General features: G+C 43.4%; 1 protein-coding gene and 1 long non-coding RNA gene across 2 annotated transcripts; one reads left to right on the plus strand and one right to left on the minus strand.

The window, feature by feature from the left end:
- The first annotated feature begins 15 nt into the window (after nucleotides 1-15).
- LOC144455012 (uncharacterized) lies at nucleotides 16-17299 on the plus strand. The gene is made up of 2 exons (XR_013483645.1): nucleotides 16-853; nucleotides 16887-17299. It is a non-coding gene; the product is annotated as an uncharacterized LOC144455012 (long non-coding RNA).
- Nucleotides 17300-17398: 99 nt separating this feature from the next.
- Nucleotides 17399-23156, minus strand: LOC110193035 (toll-like receptor 13). The gene is given in 2 exon segments (XM_020964590.2): nucleotides 17399-22304; nucleotides 22306-23156. Coding segments are annotated over 2 exon segments (2862 nt in total). The 5' UTR covers nucleotides 23088-23156; the 3' UTR covers nucleotides 17399-20224.
- Between the last annotated feature and the right edge of the window lie 921 nt (nucleotides 23157-24077).

Here is a 24077-nt window from a genome sequence, read left to right on the forward strand (position 1 = left end):
CCTTCGCAGGGCTGGTGGGGTGAGTGGGCAGGGGTGACGTACGAGGGAAGGCTGTCACGTCCCGCACGCAGCCCACTCCGAGGGAACGGCCCGGGCGGATTAGGGCGGGGCCCAGAAAGCAAGAAAGAAAGAAAGTGAAAAGCTCCTTTCTGGGCTGCTGGCGCGGGCCGCTGCCGGAACTGTGCCCTGGGATACCAGGCTGCCCCGGAGAAGAAGCGCTTTGCAGTCGACCGAGCAGCACTTACCGAGCGCTCAGTAACGGGCTAGTCACTGGGTGTGCAGAGACCAAAACAAAACGGCCTCTGCCCTCCAAAAGTTGGCTCACGACGTGATGCCGTCTAGCGGCCCAGAGCCCGGGAGTGGACAAAGGGCACAGACACAGGCCCTGCTCTCTGCAGTTACTGGGGACACAAAAGGCTCCACGTGCTTACATCGGCTGAGAAAGGCAACGGAAACGGAACAGGGGAAATCAAGTTTCCTTGTTGGCTTGGGGCCTGACTTGAGTTGTTGTCGGTCTCGGGTATTCCAATGGTAGAAACCTCCTCCATCGCAAATGCGGATAAGTAGATTTGGCAGATTAAAGTCAGGTCCACTACCACACCAATCATGGCTCTGACAGTTATTCTTGCCTAGGTGACAAATCATTGTGAGGAAGAAGGAGGAAACTCAGCTCAGGGCACATGGGGAAAAATTAGTTCCTCTGCCTTCCTTCTCTGAGACGCCTTTAGTCTGAAATCCTAAGGCAGAAGAATGAAAACCTCGAATCAAGTCTTCTCACCATTATTTGCTTCTCTCATGCCCAACCCTTTCCGAGACCTTCTGAAATGTATCCTCATGACCCTGCTTCAGCTAGGTAAGTCTTCTGCCAGATGATACCCTACTTAGTCCACCACTCTATGCCAGCTCCCTACACAGAGACTCAGGTGCCCAGTTCTCACCATTAACCCAGGTCCCCTAAGAAGCTAAATTTATAAGAAGTGATATAAAATAAAGAAGGCAGAAAAAAAAACAATATATACCAAGGTTACTAGATATACATGAAAACAGCACTAAATAAACTGATAAACTGAAAAAAGAGTGGCTATTCAGTCATAATCACAATTAAGTGACATTGTGGGCTGGGGGGAGGAGAGGGGAGCAGTCTTTGGCTGGTTTGGGGGAAGTATTTGTGGTGTCAAAAACTATATTAATGAAGAATAAATATGTAGATTGCTTTAAAAAGAAAAAAATGGTCAAAAAAGTTTGCCAAGAAAATAACAATGCCTTGCATTTATATCATATTTCTAGTTCCAAGCATTTTCCCATGTTACTTAATCTTATCCTCAGGTGAGTTTCATTCCTAGGGAGACCAAGCATACTATTATACCCATATTGCAAATAAGAAGATTTGATTTGCCCAAAATCACACTCCTAATATGTGTGAAACCAGAAACCAGGGTTCTTCACATAAGAACAAAATGCTACCCCACGACATCAAGCCTGGAGAAGAATTCTATTCACATTTCCTGAGAAATTGACATTTAAAACTTGACAAGTTGGTCACCGGATCCCTGGAAGGATCACTGCTAAGGGAATAGAGCCCTGGCTTTTGTATATGTCATAGACAACACCTAGAAGGGTACAGGACTTCAATATTTTGCTCAGGCTCCACACAGACCCTCCATGAACCTAGATATGTGTGTGTGTGTGTGTGTGTGTGTGTGTGTGTGTGTGTGTGTGTGTGTTTCTGGTCTTGAATAAAACTTTTGCTTCCTACTACTACTAGGCCTATACCCTAGGGAATTCAAAGAGGGAAATACACATATATGTATTCTGTACATATATGCTATGTACAAAAATATTTATAGCAGTTCTTTTTGTGGTGCAAAGACCTGGAAACTAAGAGATGCCCATCAATTGGAAGAATGGCCAAAGAAATGATGGTATGTGAATGCAACAGAATACAATTTTGCTGCAAGAAACAAACAATAAAGGGGTTTGGTTCCTGGTCATGTGGCCAGCAAACTGGAGGACATTTTCTCTGATCCTCACAAACTCTCCAAAAAAGGAATCATGTGCAACTTCAGTTATCTCCCCAGTCTAGGACACCAAGAACCCAAACCCAAATGAAGTGAAAATAAATGAACACAATAAGAGCCCCCGCCACCCCCACTGATGGAACAGCAGGACTACACAAGCTGCCCCACAGCCTAACAACAGAACTTAAATTCTACACCACAATCAAAGGGGAAGGAGTCAGAAAGTAAGCCTTACAAGGAAAAAAAAAGGACTAAAATTGTCAAAGATCTCAGGAGGAAATTAAAAACTCAGTTCAAGAAATTGAGCATAAGCAAATAAACCAACACAGAAAATATTAATAACAGAAATGAATATAGCCTCCAAATTAGCTAAAAAGGTCCAGACATCTATGGAAAAAATATTGCAAGACCAAGGAAAATGAATCATACCTGATAACTCAGTAGATTCCCATGAGAGCATGGAGTAGAAGCTCTGGCAGGTTCTATCCAGCTGGAAAGACTTTCTGTACATACCTGGTGACAAAATGTCATCCAAGGCCCAGCTGAGCTAAATACAGGGCCAGAAGGTTGGCCACCAAGGGATGAATTCTTGGGCTGTCAACCCAAGAAACAGATATACATAGAGGTATAAAATTTCCAGAATTTTGAAACCATGAGGGAAGAAAAAAAGAAGAAATAGAAATTTCTGGGGAAATGGAAATATATGCAGTAATCAGAATCCTAATCTCAGTGATACTGAAGCCCTAACTTGGTTTGTTATTGTACAAATCCCATCCCTGTCCTCTGCAGCCAGCTCCCTTATTCCCATCCCCCTCAACTTTAGCCTCCCACTAATGTCCCACTCCAGATCTACCCACATCTTCCACTTTGCTCTCTGGGATGCCTGCTTCAGAGTTAGCCAACTTGCTTTTTTTCCTTTCTCATTGCTTCCATCTTCTGGCACTCACTGAGACCTGGCTCCCTCCCAATGCCCTGGCACCCCTGGTCACCCCTTTCAGTTTCACTCCTATCCACCACTCATTAGTCATGTGACTAGTTCTGGAAAGGGTAGCCAATGATGCCAGGTGATGTGGAGTGAGCTAGGTCTCAGTGAGTGCCAGAAGATGAAGAAATGAGAAAGGGGAAAAAAAAGCAAGTTGGTTAACTCTGAAGCAGGCATCCCAGAGAGCAAAGCGGAAGGAGTGGGTAGATCTGGAGTGGGATATTAGTGCAGCAAGGGATTGGCCAGTGAAGGAATGGGATTTATACAATAACATCCAGGGATCCAAAATCACTGGGCCGGGGAGAGGATAATGGGGTGAGAGCATGCTGCCCATTGAAGAATGAGATCAGGCAGACTGTCAGTGACTGGAAACAAGTCCATTGAGGGAGGTTCATAATTAGACTATTCAGAGGGCACCATCACTCAATGATGTCTCCTCCTTTTGTGGAGGTAAAGGGATCTAGATAATACTTGTTCCCCATTGCCATTTCTGGACTCTCTACCACCATCATGGAGCAACCTTTCCTCCTCTCAGGTTCATCCCATCTATATTTATCACCCAATAAAGATTCTGTTAGCTATTCTCTACCAACCCCCAGGAGTCTCTCCTTCCTCCTTCAATGAATTCAGTGCCTGGCTCACATTTCCCTCCTCCCCAACTTCTGCCCTCATACTAGGGGACTTCAACATACTTATTGTACTCCCTCAAACACCCTGACTTCTGATTTCCTCAATTTACTAATTTTCCATGACTTCCAAATCTTTTCATCCCTTCTCAAATCTTCCATAACTCCCTTTCCCCAATCCTCTCAACTAAGAACCTGGATTCATATTTCACTGGGAAAAAAAAATGAGGCTATTCATGGAGAGCTCCTTCTTCCCCCATACTTAATCTCACATTCCTCAGTTGCCTCCTGCCACTATCTCCTCCTTCACTTCTGTCTCAAAGAAAGATATGGCCCTTCTCCTTACCATGGCTAATCTGTTTCTAAGTACAAGTGATCCCATTCCATCCCTTCTTCTCCAGCAGATTGTCACCCTGTATCATCCCTACTTTCTCACTAATCTCTCTCTCTCTCTCTCTCTCTCTCTCTCTCTCTCTCTCTCTCTCTCTCTCTCTCTCTCTCTCTCCCTCCCTCCCTCCCTCCCTCCCCCCTCCTCTGGTGCTTCTCTCCTCCATATAAACACATCTATCTCCACTATCCTCAAAAAGTCCTCCCTTGATCCATCCATCCCTGCTAGATATTGTCCTATATCTCTCCTCTCTATTGTGGCTGAACTCCTTGAAAAGGTCATCTACAGTTGGTGCCTCGACTTCTCTTCATCTCACTGTTTTAACTCTCTTCTCTTTGGCTTCCAAGCTCATCATTCAACTGAAACTGCTCTCTTCAAAGATATTAATCATCTCTTAATTGCCAAATCAAATGGGCCTTTTCTCAGTCCTCATCCTTCTAGATGTCTCTGTAGCCTGTGACACTGTTGACTACATTTTTCTCCTTGATCCTCTTTCTCTAGGTTTTCATGACACTTCTCTCTTCTGGTTTTCCTCCAACCTGGCTGACCATTGCTTCATAGTCTCCTTTTTTGGCTATTCATCCAGGCCATGTCCACTAAATGTGGGTGTCCTTCAAGGCTCTGTCTTGCGCTCTCCTCTCTTCTTTCTCTATGCTATCTCCTCTGGTGATCTCATCAGCTCCCATGAATTCAACTATATCATTTCTATGCAGAAAATTTTGAGATCTATCTGTCTAGCCCTAACCTCGCCCCTCACCCCCAGCATTATATCTCCACCTGCCTACTGGACATCTTAAACTCGATGTAACCTAGACATCCTAAACTCAACATGTCTAAAACTGGACTCACTATCTTCCTCCCTGACAACCTTTACCCCTTTCTAATTTTTCTGTTACTATTGAGGGCATCAACATCCTTCTGGTTACCCAGGCTCGAAACCTTGGTGTCACCCTCAACTCCTCATTCTCTCTCACTCCTATATCCAATCATTTGTCAGTGAATCAATCAGCAAGCATTTATTGAGTGCCTTCCATGTGCCAGGCACTGTGCTAAGTGCTGGGGATACAAAGGAAGACAAAAAAAAATAATTCCTACTCTCAAGGAGATCACAGTCTAATAGGAGAAAGAACATGTAAACAACTTTGCATGCACAAGATATATACAGGGTAAATTGAAGTAATCTCAGAGGGAGGACTCTGGCATTAAAGGGAATCCAGAAGAGCTTCCTGGAGAAAGTAGGATTTTAGCTGGGACTTGAAGGAAGTCAGAGAAGCCAGGTGACAGAGGAGAGACAGTATTCCAAGCATGAGGGATAGACAGTGAAAATGGGTGGGGTTGTGAGATGGAGTGTCTTGTGCAAGGAACAGCAAAAAGGCCAGTGTCTCTGGAGCACAGAGTACACAGAGGGGAGTAAGGTATGAGAAGACTGGAAGGGGGGAGGGGGCATGGAGCCAAGATGGAAGAGTAAAAGCAGTGACTTGCTTGAGCTCTCCCTTAAACCCCTCCAAATACCTGTAAAAAGTGGTTCTAAACAAATTCTAAAGCAGCGGAACCCACAAAAAGACAGAGTGAAACAAATTTCCAGCCCAAGACAACATGGATGGTTGATCAGAAAGGTGTATCACACCAAGTGGGGAGAGGAATGCAGTTCAGCATGGGCACAAAGGCAAACCAGACCTCAGCAAAGTTGGAGCAGGCCTCAGAGGACTGAATCACAGGCAGCTGTGGCAGTTTCCAGACTTTTTAACCCACAAACACCAAAGACAACTCATAAAGTCAGTGGGAAAAGTCTATGACTGCGGTGAGAGAGAGAAGTGCGGTCCTAGCCCCAGTCCCCATGTGCCAGTGGCTGTGGAGTGGCAGTGGCTGCTTCTGGAGCTCTCAGCCCACAGACTGGGGGAATCCAGTGGCTCATCAGAGGGGGACTTCAGGGATCTCTTTGCTGGTACTGAGGCAGGATTCTCTTGCTTTGCCTGTGCTTGGATCTAGGTCACAGTTCTGTGTGGCAGTCCTGGGGCAAAGAGGAGCGCTAGCATGGTGGAGGTTGTGGTGGTGGAGGAGAGGAAATCCTCCTCACAGTTCCAAGGCAGAAAGCAGTGCTTGCCCAGAGCATAGGCCAGGAAAGGAGTAAACACCTGGCCCCTTATCATACCACCTTGGAAGAACTGACAATTTACAGGTCCCTAGAAGTATCTCTGAAAACACCTGCACAAAACACCTGGAGCCTGGGACAGTACATTCTCCACACTGGAAGCAGATTCATACCTTAACAAAGCATTTATAACTCAAGTAATTGGCTGGGATCATGAACAAACAGCGCAAAAAGAGTTACACTATATTATCTTACTTTGGTGACAAAGAAGATTAAAACATAGAACCAGAAGAAGACAACATAGCCAAAGCTCTTACATCCAAAGCCTCCAAGAAAAATATGAATCAGTCCCAGGCCTTGGAAGAGCTCAAAAAGGATTGTGAGAAGTAAGAGAAATAGAGGGAAACTGGGAAGAGAAATGAGAGTGATGCAAGAAAATCATGAAAAACAAGTCAGCAGCTTGCTAAAGGAGACCCCAAAAAATGCTGAAGAAAATAACACCTTAAAAATAGCCTAGGGGCAGCTAGGTGGACCTGAGTTCAAATGTGGCCTCAGACACATAACACTCATAACACACACACAGCTGTGTGACGCTGGGCAGGTTACTTAACCCCAATTGCCACACCAAAAAAAAAAAATAGCCTAACCCAAATGGCAAAAGAAGTCCAAAAAGCCAATGAGGAAAAGAATGCCTTAAAAAGCAAAATTGGCCAGATGGAAAAGGAAGTCCAAAAGCTTATTGAAGAAAATACCTCCTTAAAAATTAGAATGGAGCAATTGGAAGCTAGTGACTTTATGAGAAATCAAGACACTGTTAAAAAAAAAAACCAAAGAACGAAAAAATAGAAAACAATGTGAAATATTTCAATGGAAAAACAACTGACCTGTAAAATAGATCCAGGAGAGATAATTTAAAAAATTATTGGACTATCTGAAAGCCATGATCAAAAAAAGAGCCTAGACATCATCTTTCAAGAAATTATCAAAGAAAACCACCCTGATATTCTAGAACCAAAGGGTAAAATAGAAATGGAAAGAATCCACTGATCACCTCCTGAAAGATCCCCCCAAAGGAAAATTCCTAGGAATATTGTAGCCAAACTCCAGAGTTCCAAGGTCAAAGAGAAAATATTGCAAGCAGCCAGAAAGAAACAATTCAAATATTATGGAAACACAATCAGGATAACACAAGATTTAGCAGCTTCTATATTAAGGGATTGGAGGGCTTGGAATATGATATTGTGGAGGTCAAAGGAACTAGGATTACAACCAAGAATCACCCACCCAGCAAGACTGAGTATAATCCTTCAGGGGAAAAAATGTACATTCAGTAAAATAGAGGACTTTTAAGCATTCTTGATGAAAAGACCAGAATTGAATAGAAAATTTGACTTTCAAATACAAGACTCAAGTGAAACATAAGAGGTCAACAGGAAAGAGAAATCATAAGAGACTTATTAAGGTTGAACTGTTTACATTCCTGCATGGAAAGATGGTATTTGTAACTCATGAGTTCTTTGTCAGTATTAGAGTAATTGGAGGGAAAAAAATTGTATGTACGTAGATAGATAGATAGATAGATAGATAGATAGATAGATAGATAGATAGAGGGCACAGGGTGAGTTGAAGATGAAGGGGTGATATCTGGAGAATAAAATTAAGGAGTGAGAGGATTATATGGGAAGAAGGAGAAAGGGAGAGGTAGAATGGGGTAAATTATCTCACATAAAACAGATAAGAAAAGGCTTTTTACAGTGGAGGGGAAGTGGGGGAAGGTAAGAGGGAATGAGCGAATCTTATTCTCATCAGATTTGGCTTAACAAGGGAATAACATACACACTCAATTGGATATGGAAATCTATCTTACCCTACAGGAAAATAGAGGGGGAAGGGGACAAGAGAGCAGGAGGATGATAGAGGGGAGGGCAGATTGGAGGAGGGGGTAATCAGAAGCAAACACTTCTAAGGAGGACAGGGTCAAAAGAGAGAATAGAATAAATGGGGAGCAGGATAGGATTAAGGGAAATGTACTTAGGTTTTCACAACATGACACCTATGGAAGTGTTTTGCATGACCATACATGTATAACCTTTATCAAGTTGCTTGTCTTCTCAATGAGAGTGGGTGGGGAGGGAGGAAGGGAGAAAATTTGGAACCCAAAGTTTTAAAAACATGTTAAAAAAATTGTTTCCACATGCAACTGGGAAATAAGATATACAGGAAATGGGGTATAGAAATCTATCCTGCCCTACAGGAAAATTGAAGGGGAAGGGGATGGGGGGGAGAGAGAGACAGAAGGGAGGGCAGATTAGGGGAAGGGGTATTCAGAATGCATGCCATCTTGGGGTGGGGGGAGGGACGAGATGGGGAGAAAATTTGGAACTCAAAATCTTGTGGAAGTGAAATGTTGAAAACTAAAAATAAATAAATTAATAAGACTGTAAAAAAAAAGAAGAAGAAGAAGACTGGAAAGGTAGGGGGCCAAGGGCTAGGTTTTAAAGGGCTTTGAATGTCAGAGGATTTCATGATTGATACTGGAGGTGATAGGGAGCTAATGGAATTTATTGAGCGAGAGGAAGGGAGGTGATATGCTCAGACCTGTGTTTTAGGAAGATCATTTTGACAGCTGAGTGGAGAAAGATGGACTAGTCTGGGGAGAAATGAGGCAGGCAGCCCCACCAGCAGCAGGCCATCATAATAGTCCAGGAGTAAGGTGATAAAGGCCTCCACCAGGGTGGTGGAGGTGTCAAAGGAGAAAAGACAATGTATATGAGAAATGTTGCAAAGGTAAAATCAACAGGACCTGGCAACAGATTGGATACTGGGGGGGGAGGCCTACACACACACTGGGAGGAGTTAGAGAGAGTGAGGAGTTGAGGATAACAACTAGGTTTCCAGCCTGGGTGATTGGAAGAATGAACAATAATACCCTCTACAGTAAAGGTGAAGTTCAGAAGGGGAGATGGTCTAGAGGGAAAAGATCCCTGACTCCTCACTCTCACTCTCACTCTGTGCCACTTGCCTAAGCCACTGCCACATCTTGTTGGTTCCACCTTCACAACACTTCACTTCCAGCTCAATGGCCAGTCTGCAAGCATCACATCCACATCAGAATGGACTCCACTCTGAGGCCTGATTGCCACGATCGTGAGGAACCACAGTTCACTTCAACCAAAACTGCTGTCTCCCAAGTTTCCAATGATCTCTTAATTTCCAAATCCAACAACCTTTTCTCAGTCCTCATCCTCCTGGACCACTCTGAAGCCTCAGACATCATTGATCACCCTCTTCTCCTTAATACTCTCTTCTCTGTCTGTTTTCATGACGTGTCTCTCCTGGCCTTCCAGCTTCCTCTCAGGTATGCTCAACTTCCACCCCAGCTTCCTTGCCCCATTGGAAGTGCCCTAACCCTTCCTTTCCAGCTCGCCTTTATGTTTTGTCTTCCCCTATTAGAATACAAGCTCTTCAAGAGGTTGGACCATGTCGTTTTCTTATTTTTATATCTCTAGTACTTAGCATAATGCTTGGCAATTAGTAAGCACTTAATACATTCTCTTTATTTAGATATGTCCCTTTCTCTCCACTTGAACAGCCACCGATCTAACTCAGGACTTTGTCACCTTTAGCCCAGGCTATTGCAATAACCTCCTAATTGGTTTCCCCCACTCAGGTGTCTTCCCACTCCCGTTCATCCTTCACACAGCTGCTAAAGTGATTTTTCCTAAAGCATAGGTCTGATTATATAACCTCTACTCAATAAACTCCAATGACTCCCCATTACCTCTGGACCAAATAGTGCCTCTTCCATTTGGCATTTAAAGCTTTTCATAAGCCTCCTCTCCAAACACCCTACAATCCAGCTTCACTAGCAGCTCCTCACATGGCATCGCACCTCCTATCTCCATGCTTTGCTCTGGCCATCCCCCAGGCCTGCAATGCTCTCGCTCCCCACCTCTGCTTCTTAGAATCCATGACTTCTTTCAGTAGCTCAAATGCCCCTTAGGCCTTTCTTGGTCCCTCTAGCTGCCAGAGCCTTGCCTCTAAGGCTAGCTTCCATTTATGTATGTTTGTCCCTATCTATGGGGGGAGTGGGGAAGGAAAACAAGCACACTTATTAAGCACCTACTTTGTACAGGCACTGTACTAAGTACTTTACAGATCTTATTTCATTTGTGCCTATTCAATTATATGTTATCTCTTCCCCCCCCCCCATTAGAATGTAAACTCCTTGAGGGGGGAAGGGTGGGATCAGATGATGACCTCTTAGGTCCCTTTTAGCTCTAAATCTCTGATCTTCTGATCCTTAAAGTTTTCAGGGACACATGTGGGTTTGGTTTTGTTATGGTTAATTTGAATTCCATGAATGCACGGTGGCTGGGCAGGCGACTAAGGCAGTCTGGAATGCTCTGGAAGTTGGAGGAAAGTAGGTCATGAATGAACAATTCACCAGAGATAATCGAGCAGGCAGATAGCTCTGCTGTGGCCAAAGACCAGACAGTAGGCAACGTAATGACCACATTATTCATGAATCCTATTTGTATTTAATTTCCCAGGCCCCCAATGGATTATTTACTTTGATTTTTACTCTGAGCTAATAAATATGAATTTGGATTTCAGAGATTTGTTTGAATTGCACAAACCTTCCTTCTCTAAACCCAATTACAGCTCCAATTCACCTTTATCTAGGGTTTTATCACCTCTTCGATTTTTACAGCAGCCTCCTAATTGGTTTCTGTGCCTCAAGTCTCTTGTCACTCCAGTCTACCCTATACGGTACATGGCTGCAAATGCCATTTTCCTTAAATACAGCTCTGACCATGTGTTTTCCCTACTCTAACAACAAATAGCTTCCTTTTACTTCTGGACTCAATATGAACTCCTCTGTTAAGCTTTTAAAGCCCTTTAGTCTGTATAACCTGGTTCCAACTACCTTTCCAGCCTCAGTGGACATTACTCCCTGACTCCACACTCTGGGATCCAGCCAAGCTGGCTTCCTCTCTGCTTTTCACTCACAATACTCCATCTCTTGCCTCCATGCCTTTGCTCTGGCCATCCCCCAGGCCTGCAATGCTGTCCCTCCCCACCTCTGCTTCTTAGAATCCATGGCTTCTTTCAGTAGCTCAAATGCCACCATCTGCAATAGGCTTTTCTTGGTTCCTGTAGCTGCCTTCCATTTATGTCTGTATGTACCTTATATGTGGGGGGAATGGGGAAGGAAATAAGCACTCATAAAGTGCTATACAGTGTGTGTGTGTGTGTGTGTGTATATATATGTATATACACACACACACATACATACACACGTGTGTGTGTTGTCTCCTCCATTAGAATATAAGTTCATTAGAATATAAGCTCATTGAGAGTCTAGATTGTTTCATTCTTTGTACCCCCAGAGCCTAGCAAAGGGTCTGGTACACAGTAGGAGCTTAATACTTGTTTTGCTGCTGACCACTGCCTCCCTCAATCCACCTACCCTTCTATCTCCTCCTTCTCTTATTCTTTTCTCCTCCTACTTCCTTGTAGGGTAAGATAGATTTCTACACCCAAATGAGTGTGTATGTTATTCTCTCTTTGAAACGATTCTGATGACAGTGAGGTTAAAGTGTTGTCTGCCCCTCCACTGTGTAAGCTCTTTCACACCTCTTTTATGTGAGATAATTGACCTCATTTTACCTCCTTCTTCTCCCTTCTTCCACTGCATCCCTCTTCCTCACCCCTTAATTTTGTTTTTTTAGACATCATCCCATCATAGTCAATTCACACCTGTGCCCTCTGTCTATGTATACCACTCCTTCTAAGTACCCTAATAATGATGAAGTTCTTAGGAGTTACAGGTATCATCTTCCCATGTAGGAATGTAAACTTTTAAACTTATTAAGTCCCTTATGATTTCTCTTTCCTGTTTACCTTTTTATTCTATAACAAGGAAAATCCACCAATCCATAGAGAAGTACCCTCTTCCACAAATTCCCACACCACGAGCAAGAGAACGAACTCTCATGGGAAAGGACACATGCTTGGGAAACATGTGTAACCTGTTTACATAGTAACAGTAACTCAATAGTTACATAGTAATTGTAACTCATAAGTAATAGTAACTCATGTTTCTAAGACTACCACTAAATCCTATCTGGAACCCTCTCCAAGTCTCATGCTACCACTTGCTACTTCCTCTTCTGGTATCCTTTGCTGGGCCCATGTCTCTGTTGTGTTGCCTCCTCCTATTTTTCTGCTGACCTGCTCTCTCCTGGTTCTCCATTCAACAGCAGTTGCTATGAGATCCATTCCCCACAGGGGAAGTGTTTCCATCTTTTAGCTCATAGCCAAAGGGACTACTTGAGCTTTTTTCAGAGCTAGGACCACAAGGTCCTAGTGTTAGGTTAGGTCTCTCCTTTTAATTCCTTTGCTTCTGCCCCAGCTGCCACTCCCTGAACTGAGTCTGCTATTTGATTTGGGGTGAGTATAGTTCCTTCAGCTTGTGTTATGCCCCCACCCCATGGATAGTCTGGTTCCATGCAAATCACCTGTGGAGCTTCACTGAGCAAGACTGAAAGGGTGTCTATGTAGCAGTAAATACCCAGTGAAGACGAAAACACAAATCTGTAGTAGGTACAATCAGCACAGCTGTGTGATTTCCTCCACAAGAAGAGAGAAGGTTGACAGGGAAGAGTAATCCAGTTTGGAAGGGGATGGATGAGCAGCAGCGGAATGATGGGACAAGTTCCAACGTTTGTTGCTGTTGTGCAGTCATTTCAGTCGCACCCAACCCTTTGTGACCTTGTTTGGAGTTTTCTTGGCAGAGATACTGCAGTGGTTTGCCATTTCCTTCTCCAGTTCTTTTTACGGATGAGGAAACTGAGACAGAGTGAAGTGACTTGCCCAGGATCATACAGGTAGTAAGTATCTGAGGCCGTATTTGAACTCTGGTCCTCCAGACTCCAGGGCCTTGAATTCAGGTCCTCCTGACTCTAGGGCTAGCACTCTATCCACTGCACCCCCTAGCTGTCCTGGTTCAAAGGTTTAGGACAGGATAAAGGCTCAAATATTGAAGGGAGGAAGCATGACTACTCCTCCTCCTAGTCCAGTATGTCAAAGAGCATGAGAAGGTGTCCTTTACTGAAGAGAATGGCCAGGAATATAGTATCCTCAGGAGAAAGCCAAGTTCGACAGTAAAAAGGAAATGAAAGGAATGATATATGAAGAACATGGGGCATAAGGGCAGCTAGCTGGCACTGCAGTGGATAGAGTGCCAGGCCAGGAGCAAGGAAGACTCATCTTCTGAGTTCAAATCCAGCCTCAGACACTTACCAGCTGCATGACCCTGGGCAAGTCACTTCACTCTGTCTCAGTTCCTCATCTATGAAATGAGCAGGAGAAGGAAATGGCAAACCACTGCAGTATCTTTGCCAAGAAAACCCCAGATGGGGTCACAAAGAGTTGGACATGACTGAAATAACCAAATAAAAGCAATATGAAGGTCAGCGTGTTAGAACGTGTTCCACAGGGGAATACGGGAGGAGGCTCAAATAGGGAACCAGGAGAGACAGGTCTGATGTGAATGGAGATGTCGGAATGAGGAGTGAAGTCCAAGGAAGGGAACTTGGGTCTGGGCAGCCTGAGATTCAGAATCACATCTATTTGGGCTCTAAGCTGAAAGAAATGTCCTAGAGACCACCATTCCTCTCATGGAGAAGAGGAGGCACCATGGTTGAGGATTCCAGATAAAGCCAGAAGCTGGAAGCAGAGAGAAACTCCACAACCAGGTGCCCGATGGAGCTGTGCCTGGCAGCAACCATGGGACCAGGTGATCATCACCTTGCAGAGAATATGGACCAGAAGAGGCCAAAGGTGAGGAGACTCAGCAGCAGAGGCACAAGGACATCTTCAGAAGACAGCAGCTACTCAGCAGTATCAGAAGCATGTTTTGCCATAGGCTTCCCATGTAAGTGCTACTACATGTATGTACCAGCACCATGCATGTTCCCTATTTGTATCCCTTCATGTACACTCCCTAGACATGTCCAATCTTCCCATTCATGGTGTGGGTAATAGCCAGTGAATAAGCATGTATTAAGCACCTATGTCCCAGGCACTGAATGAAGTGCTGGAGATACAAAGAAAGGCGAGACAGTCCCTGTTCTCAAGGAGTTCATGGTCTAATGGGAGAGACAAAACATAGACACAGACATAGACATAGATTTAGGTTAAATTAGAGATAATCAACAGAGAAAAAAGAACAAGCATTGACGGGGACCAGGAAAAGCTTCCTGTAGAACAGGGGATTTTACCTGGGACTTGCAGGAAGCCAGGGAAGGCAGAGGTGGAGATGAGGAGGGAGAGCAATCCCGGCGTGATGAACAACTAATAAAAATGCCTGGAGTCTGGAGATGGAGTGTCTGATTTGAGGAACAACAAGGAGGCCACTTTTACTGGATCACAGAGTGTGTGGAGATGAGGAAGGTATAAGAAGACTGAAAAGGTTAGGTAAGATCAGACACAAAGAACTTTGAATATCAAACAGAGGGGTTTGTATTTGATCCTGGAAGTGACAGAGAGCCACTGGAGTTTTTAGAATGGGGGGAGGGGGCAGTGTTTTGAAATAGTCAGACTCGGCGATTTAGGAAGATAAATTTGACAGATAAGTGAAGGATGAATTGGAGTGGGGAGAGGCTTGAGGCAGGCAGACCTCCCAGCAGCTATTGCAATAGTATCGGGATGAGGTGATGAGGGCCTGCTCTAGAATGGTGGCAGTGTCAGAGGAGAGATGAGATGTAACACGGAGAGATGTTACAAAGGTGAAATCTACAGGCCTTGAGAGAGAGTGAGGAGGTGAAGATGAAACCTAGGCTAGGAGTCTAGGTGACTAAGAAGACGGTGGTGCCCTTGACAGTAGGAATGGGAAAGTTAGGAAGAGGAGAGAGTTTGAGGGGGAATATGATGCATTCCGTTTTGAAAATGTTGAGTTTAAGATGTCTGGTTCAAAATGTATAACAGGCAGTTGGAAACATGAGTCTGAAGGTTAGGAGATAGGTTAGTATTGGAGAAGCAGATCTGAGAATCAACATAGAGATGATCATTAAAACCATGAGAGCTGATGGGATCACCAAGTGAAACAGTACCGAGGGAGAAGAGAAGAGGGCCCCGGATAGAGCGCTGGGAGACATTCATGGTTAGTGGACATGACCTGGATGACGATCCAGCAAAGGAGACTTGAGATGGAGAGATTTGACACATGGGAGGAAAACCAGGAGGCAGTAGTGTCACAATAGCCTAGAGAGAAGAGAATATCCTAAAGAAGAGGGTAACTGACAGTGTCACAGGCTGCAGAGATGTCAAGGATGAGGACTGACAAAAGGCCATTAGATTTGGCAATTAAGAGAGTATTAGTAATTTAAATGCTCTATGTTATTTCATTAAATGCCTTTGAACTGTGTCCTCTGGATGACTATTGAAAGTAAACGTGTTGATGGAGACTTGTGAGCGATGGGTTTTTAGTAAGTGTGGGCCCACAGAATGAATACCTTGATTCTGTGATAGTTTGTTATTGTTAGTTTTTTTTTTTTTTTCGGGGGGGAGTGAGGGCATATGAGGTTGTGCCCAGGGGGCTACAGTTGATTAATGTAGCAGATAAAGAGTACTGGGCTTGTAGTGAGACTCAACTTCAAATCTCATGCCTTGGGGCAGCTAGGTGGTACAGTGGATAGAGCATGGGCCCTGGAGTCAGGAGGACCCGAGTTCAAATTCGGCCTTAGACACTTGACGCTTACTAGCTGTGTGACCCTGGGCAAGTCACTTTACCCCATTGCCTAACAAAAGACAAAAAAAAAATCTCATGCCTCATATACCTACTAGCTGTGTGACCCTGGGCAAGTTAAATTTTCTAAGCCTTCATTTCCTCATCTGTAAAATGGGGATAAACAGCACTTGTTGTGAAGATGAAACGAGCTAACATGTAAAGCTCTTTGCAAACTCTAAAGTGCATAAAGGCTGGCTACATCTCTTCAGGGTTGTCAAGTGAGATCATAGATATGAAGGCAATTTGAAAACTAGAAGGTCTTACACAAATACAATGCCTCACCACTGTTTTAAAGGAGGATCACAGGGAGAATCCAAAGCAAGGACTTTCTAAGATGACTCTAATCAGGCATAGTGGCATCTAAGTCGGCATTTTTTTTAATCCTTTAAAACTCTACTCACATAGGATAGCTCGACCTATCTCTAGACAAGGCCACCTCTTTCCCAGCAAGATGATGTAGGAAACAACATTTGACTTAAGTCTATAACACTTGGGTTTGCATCCTGGCACTAATCGCTTCACTGCTCTTAGCTTGTTTCCTCATATATAAAGGTTTGCTAGAAACGTTATATTTCTATAAAATAATGTAAGCATTATTATTTGGTTCACATGCCAAAGAATCACAAAACTGTCTATGATCAAGGGAGGGGTAGGAAGAATGTGTAGTTGCAAAATAATAAATATCCACCAGATGGAGCTATTGCCCGTTCCTCAGCAATAGAGATTTGGCAGCTGTGACGTAGAACCGATGATCTAGAGAAAAGGGATCTTGGGAAGTCTGCCGTGTAGTTTAGCCATGCATAGCAAGTATCTCAGCCAGGTTTCTGTTCTTTTCTTAAACATCTGTAGGGAAAAGGATCTCAGAGGATCCTTCAACAAACTGGTCAGTGATAATTTTCATGGTCAGAAATATCTCCTTCTTCCCACATGAAAATGCCTTCCATTACAATTTAAAGTCTAACCCTCTTCTTGTTTGATCCTCAGGGCTTTCTAAGGCTATGAGAGTGAAATATAAGCTCTGCCAATTGTCTCATCTTGGAAACTTTGAGTATGGGCCCTGGGAACAATTGTATAGTTGTCACCCAGGGGCTAGCCCACCTAAGTTTGGAGAGGCTGATCACCAGGTTTGCCTGCAGGACTAAGAATGTGTCAGCTACCACAACTACCCAGGATCATCTACTATGCCATCAAGGGGCTGGAAATTGGTGGAAGACCTGCCTGATGAGAATGAAGATTCTAGGTATATTGTCCAGATGAAAACATTGTCCCCACACTGGGGATGGTTGGAAAATCACCTATGTAACCATTCCTAGGTGGCTTTATCCTTAGTTAGAAGCCATGATTGCCTAAATTAAAGAATAAAAACAAAAATAAAAATAGACAAAACATAAAACTCACCTTTATACGATGGACAGCCTTTGAATTGTAACACATTTCTCTTGTACAAATAAAAGAAATTATCACCATTATGCACACAAACTAAACAAAACCACAAATTCAATTCCCTTTAATAAGCATTTATTGTACACCTGCTGTATGCCAAGTACTGGGGCTATAGACACAGCAAATGAAACAATCCCTGCCCTCAAACTTACATTCGACATGTGTCCTTTCATACGTACACCTCCTCCCTTTCCCACCCCCATGTATGTTCCCTAGGCATGTCTAATCTTCTCACTTATGGTGAATGAATGAAAAGATGTGCCTCAGGTTTATAGGTGAAATGATCTGTTCCCCTGATCATTACTTTGCAGTACTGTGGGCCACAATCCATATTTCTTCAGAGAATTTCCAGTGCAGTCAGCTTCATTCATCCAAGGAGTAGACTGCTTGCTTAGCTGGACTGACTAGAGAAAAACGCATTGTTTCCCAAACTGAATTGGAGATTTTGAGTGTCGTCAGAGAGTTCATTGACCTGGGTGGTATTCCCACAAGTGAGTACTGGCTTTGTCCACTTGATTTCATCAAACACATATGTAGAATTTACATGTGTAGCACTCTCCAGCAGGGCTGCTGCCATGGAGAAATAAAGCATCCTCTTATCTAAAGAGTCCTCTGTGTACACGTAGCTTCTGCCCATGAAAGTATTTGTTCAATCAACACTAATAAAGAACCAACCGTGCTGAATGCTGAGGACAATACAAACTTAAGAAAAAGTTCTTGTCCTCAAAGAGCTTACAGCCTAGAAAGGGGATAAGACACAGAATTCTAATACAGACAGTTTTCACTTTATTTAAGTGGACCATTCTGCAGACCTCTGCGTAAAGCAATTTTTATGCAATGTGAATTTGCCCCTACCCAGCCACTTCACTTAGCCTATATAACAAAGGCATATACAAAAAACCTTTATGCAAGTCATAAAATGTGCTAAAATGCAATCACATTAAATACTGTACTATGATTATAAAGAGAATTATGAAATGAAAGGTAAAGTTAATGATAAAGTATGCACACTACTGTACATAAAAGTTAACATAGGTGGGGCAGCTAGGTGGCGCAGTGAATAGCGCACCAGCCCTGGAGTCAGGAAGACTTCAGTTCAAATCCAGTCTCAGACCAGACACTTGACACTTACTAGCTGTGTGACCCTGGGCAAATCACTTAACCCCAATTGCCTAAAAAAAAAAAAAAGATAAACATAAGTGTGCAGTCTGTTGCTCCTTCCCCACCCACTGCACCCAGCCTTTATCACTGGGGGTTGGCTGCACACTTTTTGTTTTTTTAATGAAGCTATAGAGAGATGTTTGGACAATGGCTCTCTTTTTTTCCCCTCATATACCTGATGATAGCAAGCAATATTATCCTCAACTAGTCTTTGAACTTTTAAAAATCTTGAATTATTTGAATCCATCTTTTCAATACATGAAAAAAAATTGACCCAAATGATGAAATGCTTCTGCCAAGTGTTTCATGGTGAACCTTTTTGGTCTGAAGCCAGATTCCGAAGCTTCCCGTTATTCTCAATCAGATAGATCCTCATCCCATAGTTCTTTTCCACAAGACTCAATCACCTTCTCTGTTCTCATCCACTTCCAGCTGCAATTCTTTGTGCTCATTTTGCAATCTTGTTACTCACTTCTTTGAACATTTCATCTTGGTCAAATCCACCAAAATCACAAGTGAACTGCAGGTATACTTTTTTTTCCGAACTCTCTTTATATGTGTTTTGTTACATCTTATGCCTTTCAGAATTCTTTACATAAAGTCAAATTTGTGTAATGTGAATTTAGTAAAGTGAGAACTAGCTGTATATATTACAGGATAAGTGCAGAAAAGCAAAGTGGCAAAGAGGGTAGAAGGCCAGCTGTGGAGTCAGGAAGACCTGAGTTCAAGTCCTGTCTCTGATACTTGCTGTGTGACTTTGGACAAGTTATTTAACTTTTCTGTGCCCCCAAGATGATAAATTACAAAGGAGTTGTTGACCTGCACCTAGCAGAGGGGAGGGAGTGTCCACATTGGGAGGCCTCTAGCTAGACCAATGATATCCCAGATCTTGAATGGACCAAAAATATGTATTCATATGTGTGTATGCATTAGCACTGTTGGAGGAGGGTAGTGCTACATGGGACCTAGTATGGGAGTTTAGAGGGCTAGAAGAGAATGAGGGCTGGCACAAGGGAATCATGGAAAGCTGCTTGGAGGAAATGGAAGTCAGGTTAATGATAAAATGATAGCATTTAGAAGGGATCTTAGAGGTCATCTACTCTAACCCATTATTCTACAATTGAGGAAACTAAGACCCAAAGTAGCTTCTTTTAGAATTCTTCTTCACTACTATCTCAAGGAAGAACAGAAAGGAACAGACTTTCTTTGGGGTTTACACATCTTATCCATGATCACAGACACATTGGACTCAGAATGACTTCCTTTCCATAGGTAGATCAACTATGCTGCTCCAGAACACACACACACATACACACACACATATTCTGTATTTTTCTTATATACACATATGCATATACTTATGAGAACTATATCCATCAACTTATTTAATAATAATAATGATAATAGTTCACATTTATAGAACACTGTAAGGTTTGCAAAATGTTTTACATATGTTATCACAAATGAGGTAGGTGCTATTATTATCTCCATTTGTAGATATGGAAACTGAAGTTAAAAGAGATTAAGTGACTTGCCCAGGTCACACAGCTTGTAGGTATCATTTAAAGGTCAGGTCTCCCTGATTCCAAGTATAGCACTCTATCCATTATGCCACCTAGCTGCCCACCAAATACTCATTGTTGTGTTATATGGAGCCAAAGGATCAGTAGCTTTAGGAGGTCTCATGCTGGTATTGAACACTGTCTTGCCCAAGAGTTTCAGTCCCCCAGTGTTTCAGTCAAAATCAGTTCTGCATTCTCCTCCCTAATGTTCCTGTTGCCTAGTGCGTTTCTAATACGGGCCCAGAATAGGGGCCTCTCCTGGGAATTCTCAGGCCAGGTGATAAATGTTTGCTTTTTCACAAGTTTCCGGAGTCGATGGTAACTGGACAGTCGGTAGTTGGGGATCTCCTCCAGGAAAATCAAGATGACCACATCCTGGTAGTCATAGAACATCCTAAGACTGGCCAGCTGCACTTCCAGCCGGCACCACTCACTTTGGAGATAGTTATTGCTGACTATACAGAGAGTCTTCCGACTGGTATTAATGGCATTCTGAATATTCTCAAAAATGTCCACTCCTGGTTCAAAGTCCCGATGGTGTAGGCAGAGCTTAAAAGTAGGCCAGCCACCCCTTTCTAGGGCAGGCATGAGCTCCTTATATACCCACTGCTCATCAGCAGCACTGAAGGAGACAAAAGCATCATAGATGAACTCCCTTTTTGTCCGATGCCACTTGGCCAGGTACAGGGACTTAAATATGTAGATCCCATATCGCATAGATGAGATCATCTTGGTACCAAACCAAGAGAAGACCATAGTTGCAAGCACCAGGCTGAAGGAGCTGAAGAAGAAGATTTTACCTGTGTCAAAATTGCATATGGTGGTATCCATAGCCACCAGTAGGCTCTGTGTATTTGGCTGCTGGCAATGGAAGCTCCCTAGGTAGGGGATATGGACACGAGGTGTACCGATGGACCAGTTCTTGAACCACTCATTATCACAGGTGCACTCAAGCTTATTTCCATAGACATCAAAGTACGTCAGAGACTTCAGGTTCTGCAAGAGGCTTTGATGAATGATTTTCAGGTTGTTGAACCTCAAAGAAAAGACCTGAAGGTGTTCCAAACCAAAAAACATCTCAGGAACTAATGATTCCAAGTTGTTGTTCTCCAGTCGCAATATTTTCAGTTGTTTGAGCTTTTGGAATAAGGAGGTATTTAAATAGAGACCCCGATCTCCAGCTTTTGTCCCTGAGATATCCAACCTGGTGAGATTAGGCAGCTGGTCTAACTGGAGGTAGTCTAGAAATACCTTGGAGTTCTTTCCCAGTAGTAGTTCCTGCAAACTACCCAGTCCTTGGAAGAAGTTGATTGGGACAACCTGAATCCCATTTATTTGTCCTTCTAGGTTGAGGTATTTGAGGGACTGGAGATCCTTAAAAGGAGGAGGCTGGAGGCTCTTAGGACTTTCATAAGTTATTTTATTAAAACTGAGGTCTAAAACCTCTAGTCCTTCCAGTCCCAGGAACATACCAGGATGAAAACTAGACAGGATGTTGTATGCTAGATCAAGTTTGTATAGTTTTGTGAGGCCAAAAAAGGCCTTTTCCTCTATAGTAGTCAGACGGTTGTAGGAAAGGGTCAGAACCTGAAGCTTCTTCAGAAGTAAAAAAGTGTTCCCTTTCAGAATTCGGATATTGTTCTCCCGAAGGTTTAGGTTCTCAAGACTCAACAACTGACCAAAAGAGTATTTATCGATTGCCACTATCCAGCACCCAGCCAAATTGAGCTCCTTCAGTGCATGTAGTCTATAGAAGGACAGGCTGTTGAGCTCAGTGATGGGGTTTCTGGAAAGAGAGAGGGACTGCAGACGTTCAAGGGGAGCAAATGCAAAATCCGGAAAGGTTCCAAGCCTATTTCTACTCAGGTCTAAGACTGTCAAATTCTGTAGAGAATTCCAAGTCCTGTTGCAGATCAGGGATAGCATGCAACTGTTCAGATCCAGCCATTCAAGGCTTGGCATGCCATTGAACTCACCATTACAGAGATGGACCAAACCTTTATTGTGGCTTAGGTCAAGAGACAAAAGCATAGTACAGTTGGTGAGGTGTTTGATGTCCTCTGAGTCAATTCCATTTTTCTTAAAAAATAAAGCTTTTATCCTGGGCAAATTTTGGAGGAGGTGACATACTGTGCTCAGGTTCACATGCTTTGTGCCAGGCAATGGATTAATATCACTGAGGTCCAGCTCCATCAGATTCTGCAGATGTTTGGCCTGAAGCTTTTCCACTTTCATATGTGTCACTCAGATTCAAACTCCTCACCTGGGGTAGAGACTCCAGATGCACATTCTGGATAGCATTCTGGGAAATATCCAGGGTGGTTAGGTTAGGAAGTGACAGAGTGGAGAAATCCAACTCTACCAGCTTGTTCCTCATCAAGATCAGCTTGGTGAGGGAAACCAGGGCTGTTGGACTACAGTTCAGGAAAGCAATGGTGTTGTTGGTGAGATCAAGAACCTCCAGGCTTGGGAGATGCTGGACAGCTGCCAGGACATTGGAAAAATTGGTTATCGCATTTTGAGACAAGCTTAAGTATTGCAAGTTGACAAGTGGGACAAAGGCATTTTCATGGATCCATGTGATTTGATTGTGGCTCAGCAGCAAAGTTTTCAGACTGGACAGGCCCTCAAAAGAAGAGTTGATATTCTTAAGCTTATTTTCCACCAGGTTCAAAAGGGTCAAGTTTTTAAGCCCTTGGAAGGCCCCTGGACCAATATCCCAAATAAAGTTCCATTCCAATCTAAGATCTACAAGATTAGACAAATTAGCAAAGCTCTCGGAGGGCACAGTTTGGATTTTGTTATGTGTAAGGTTGAGGTGAGTGATATATCCAGGGAGATCATGAATGCCTTCCTTCAAGTTGGTGATGTTCTTCCGGACACAGATCACATGGTGAATGTCAAACTCATACTGGGTGCAGTGACGGAATCCATACATCTCTGCCAGTGACAGCAGAGAAAACCCAACAAACATGAACCAGGGCCATTTCAATGGCACACCCTTGGCTTCAGGGTCCATCTTGTTGACTGCGGGCTCAGCAAGAAAAGGCCCCTTCACATGTGTGATGCTTCAGACTTCACCCCAGCTTTGGTTTCTCTGCAAAAAGAAGAGAAGTACTGTGGAGTATTTTCCCCTCCTAATAAACTGTTGAAAGCCACTTGTGGGGAAGTAGAAGCCTTTGTTCTTCAATCCTTCCTTCCATTCCAAACCCATTTCTAATGAAATCTCTGTGGATTACTCCATCAATGACCAGTTTGGTTTTTTCCCCAGAATAAGGATCAGTCCTACATATAGGCAGAGTAGGCAGTTAGTTGTCTATATGGTGACTCTAGGACGGCTAACCTGCTCTCTCATCCGTTCCCCATTGTCTAGGTTAATGCTTGAAATGCCCCCATTGGAGATTCATTTTTGTATAGGACTTTGATCCTGCCTGTAGTACAAACTAGGAAAAGAACACTGTGCTGGGGAGCAAAAGACTTGCTAGTCCTAGTCCTGGCTCTACTACTAATTAGCTAGGTAACACTGGCATTAGGCAGCAGATCTGGACAGCAGATCACCTAGGACTAGTTGCCCAGTTTATGAGCAGGTGGGAATTCCATGAACTGAGTGGCTTCTGACTGGCTAAAAGTGAAAGCTTGGTGTTTTCTTCACTGTTAGTTGGTAGCTTGTTCAATGTTTATGAATCTGTTCTGTTTAGAGAGAGATATAGAAGCCTAAGGAGTGATTGATCTTAAAATGAGCAGATCCTTCATGGTAAAGAGGCATGTGACCACAAGGCTCACCCTTAGGAGTGTTTGACCTCAAGAGATCTTTTTGGTCATTTTGGAGTGACCAAAACTGGTCAATGGACCCTTCTGACTTAGTGGCGAATATGAAGATCAGCAGATGCTCAGGGATGGGAAATGGGATGGGAAATGAGGCTAGAGATGCTTCTGTGCCCAGAAAAAAGAGCAGGTTCCCGATTAAAGGAGTGGAAACTCCTATTAGTCTCAGGCCCCTGTTGGTCAG

This window comes from Phascolarctos cinereus, unplaced genomic scaffold (genome assembly GCF_003287225.1).
Source record: "Phascolarctos cinereus isolate Bilbo 61053 unplaced genomic scaffold, phaCin_HiC Scaffold_8;HRSCAF=390, whole genome shotgun sequence".
NCBI lineage: Eukaryota > Metazoa > Chordata > Mammalia > Diprotodontia > Phascolarctidae > Phascolarctos > Phascolarctos cinereus.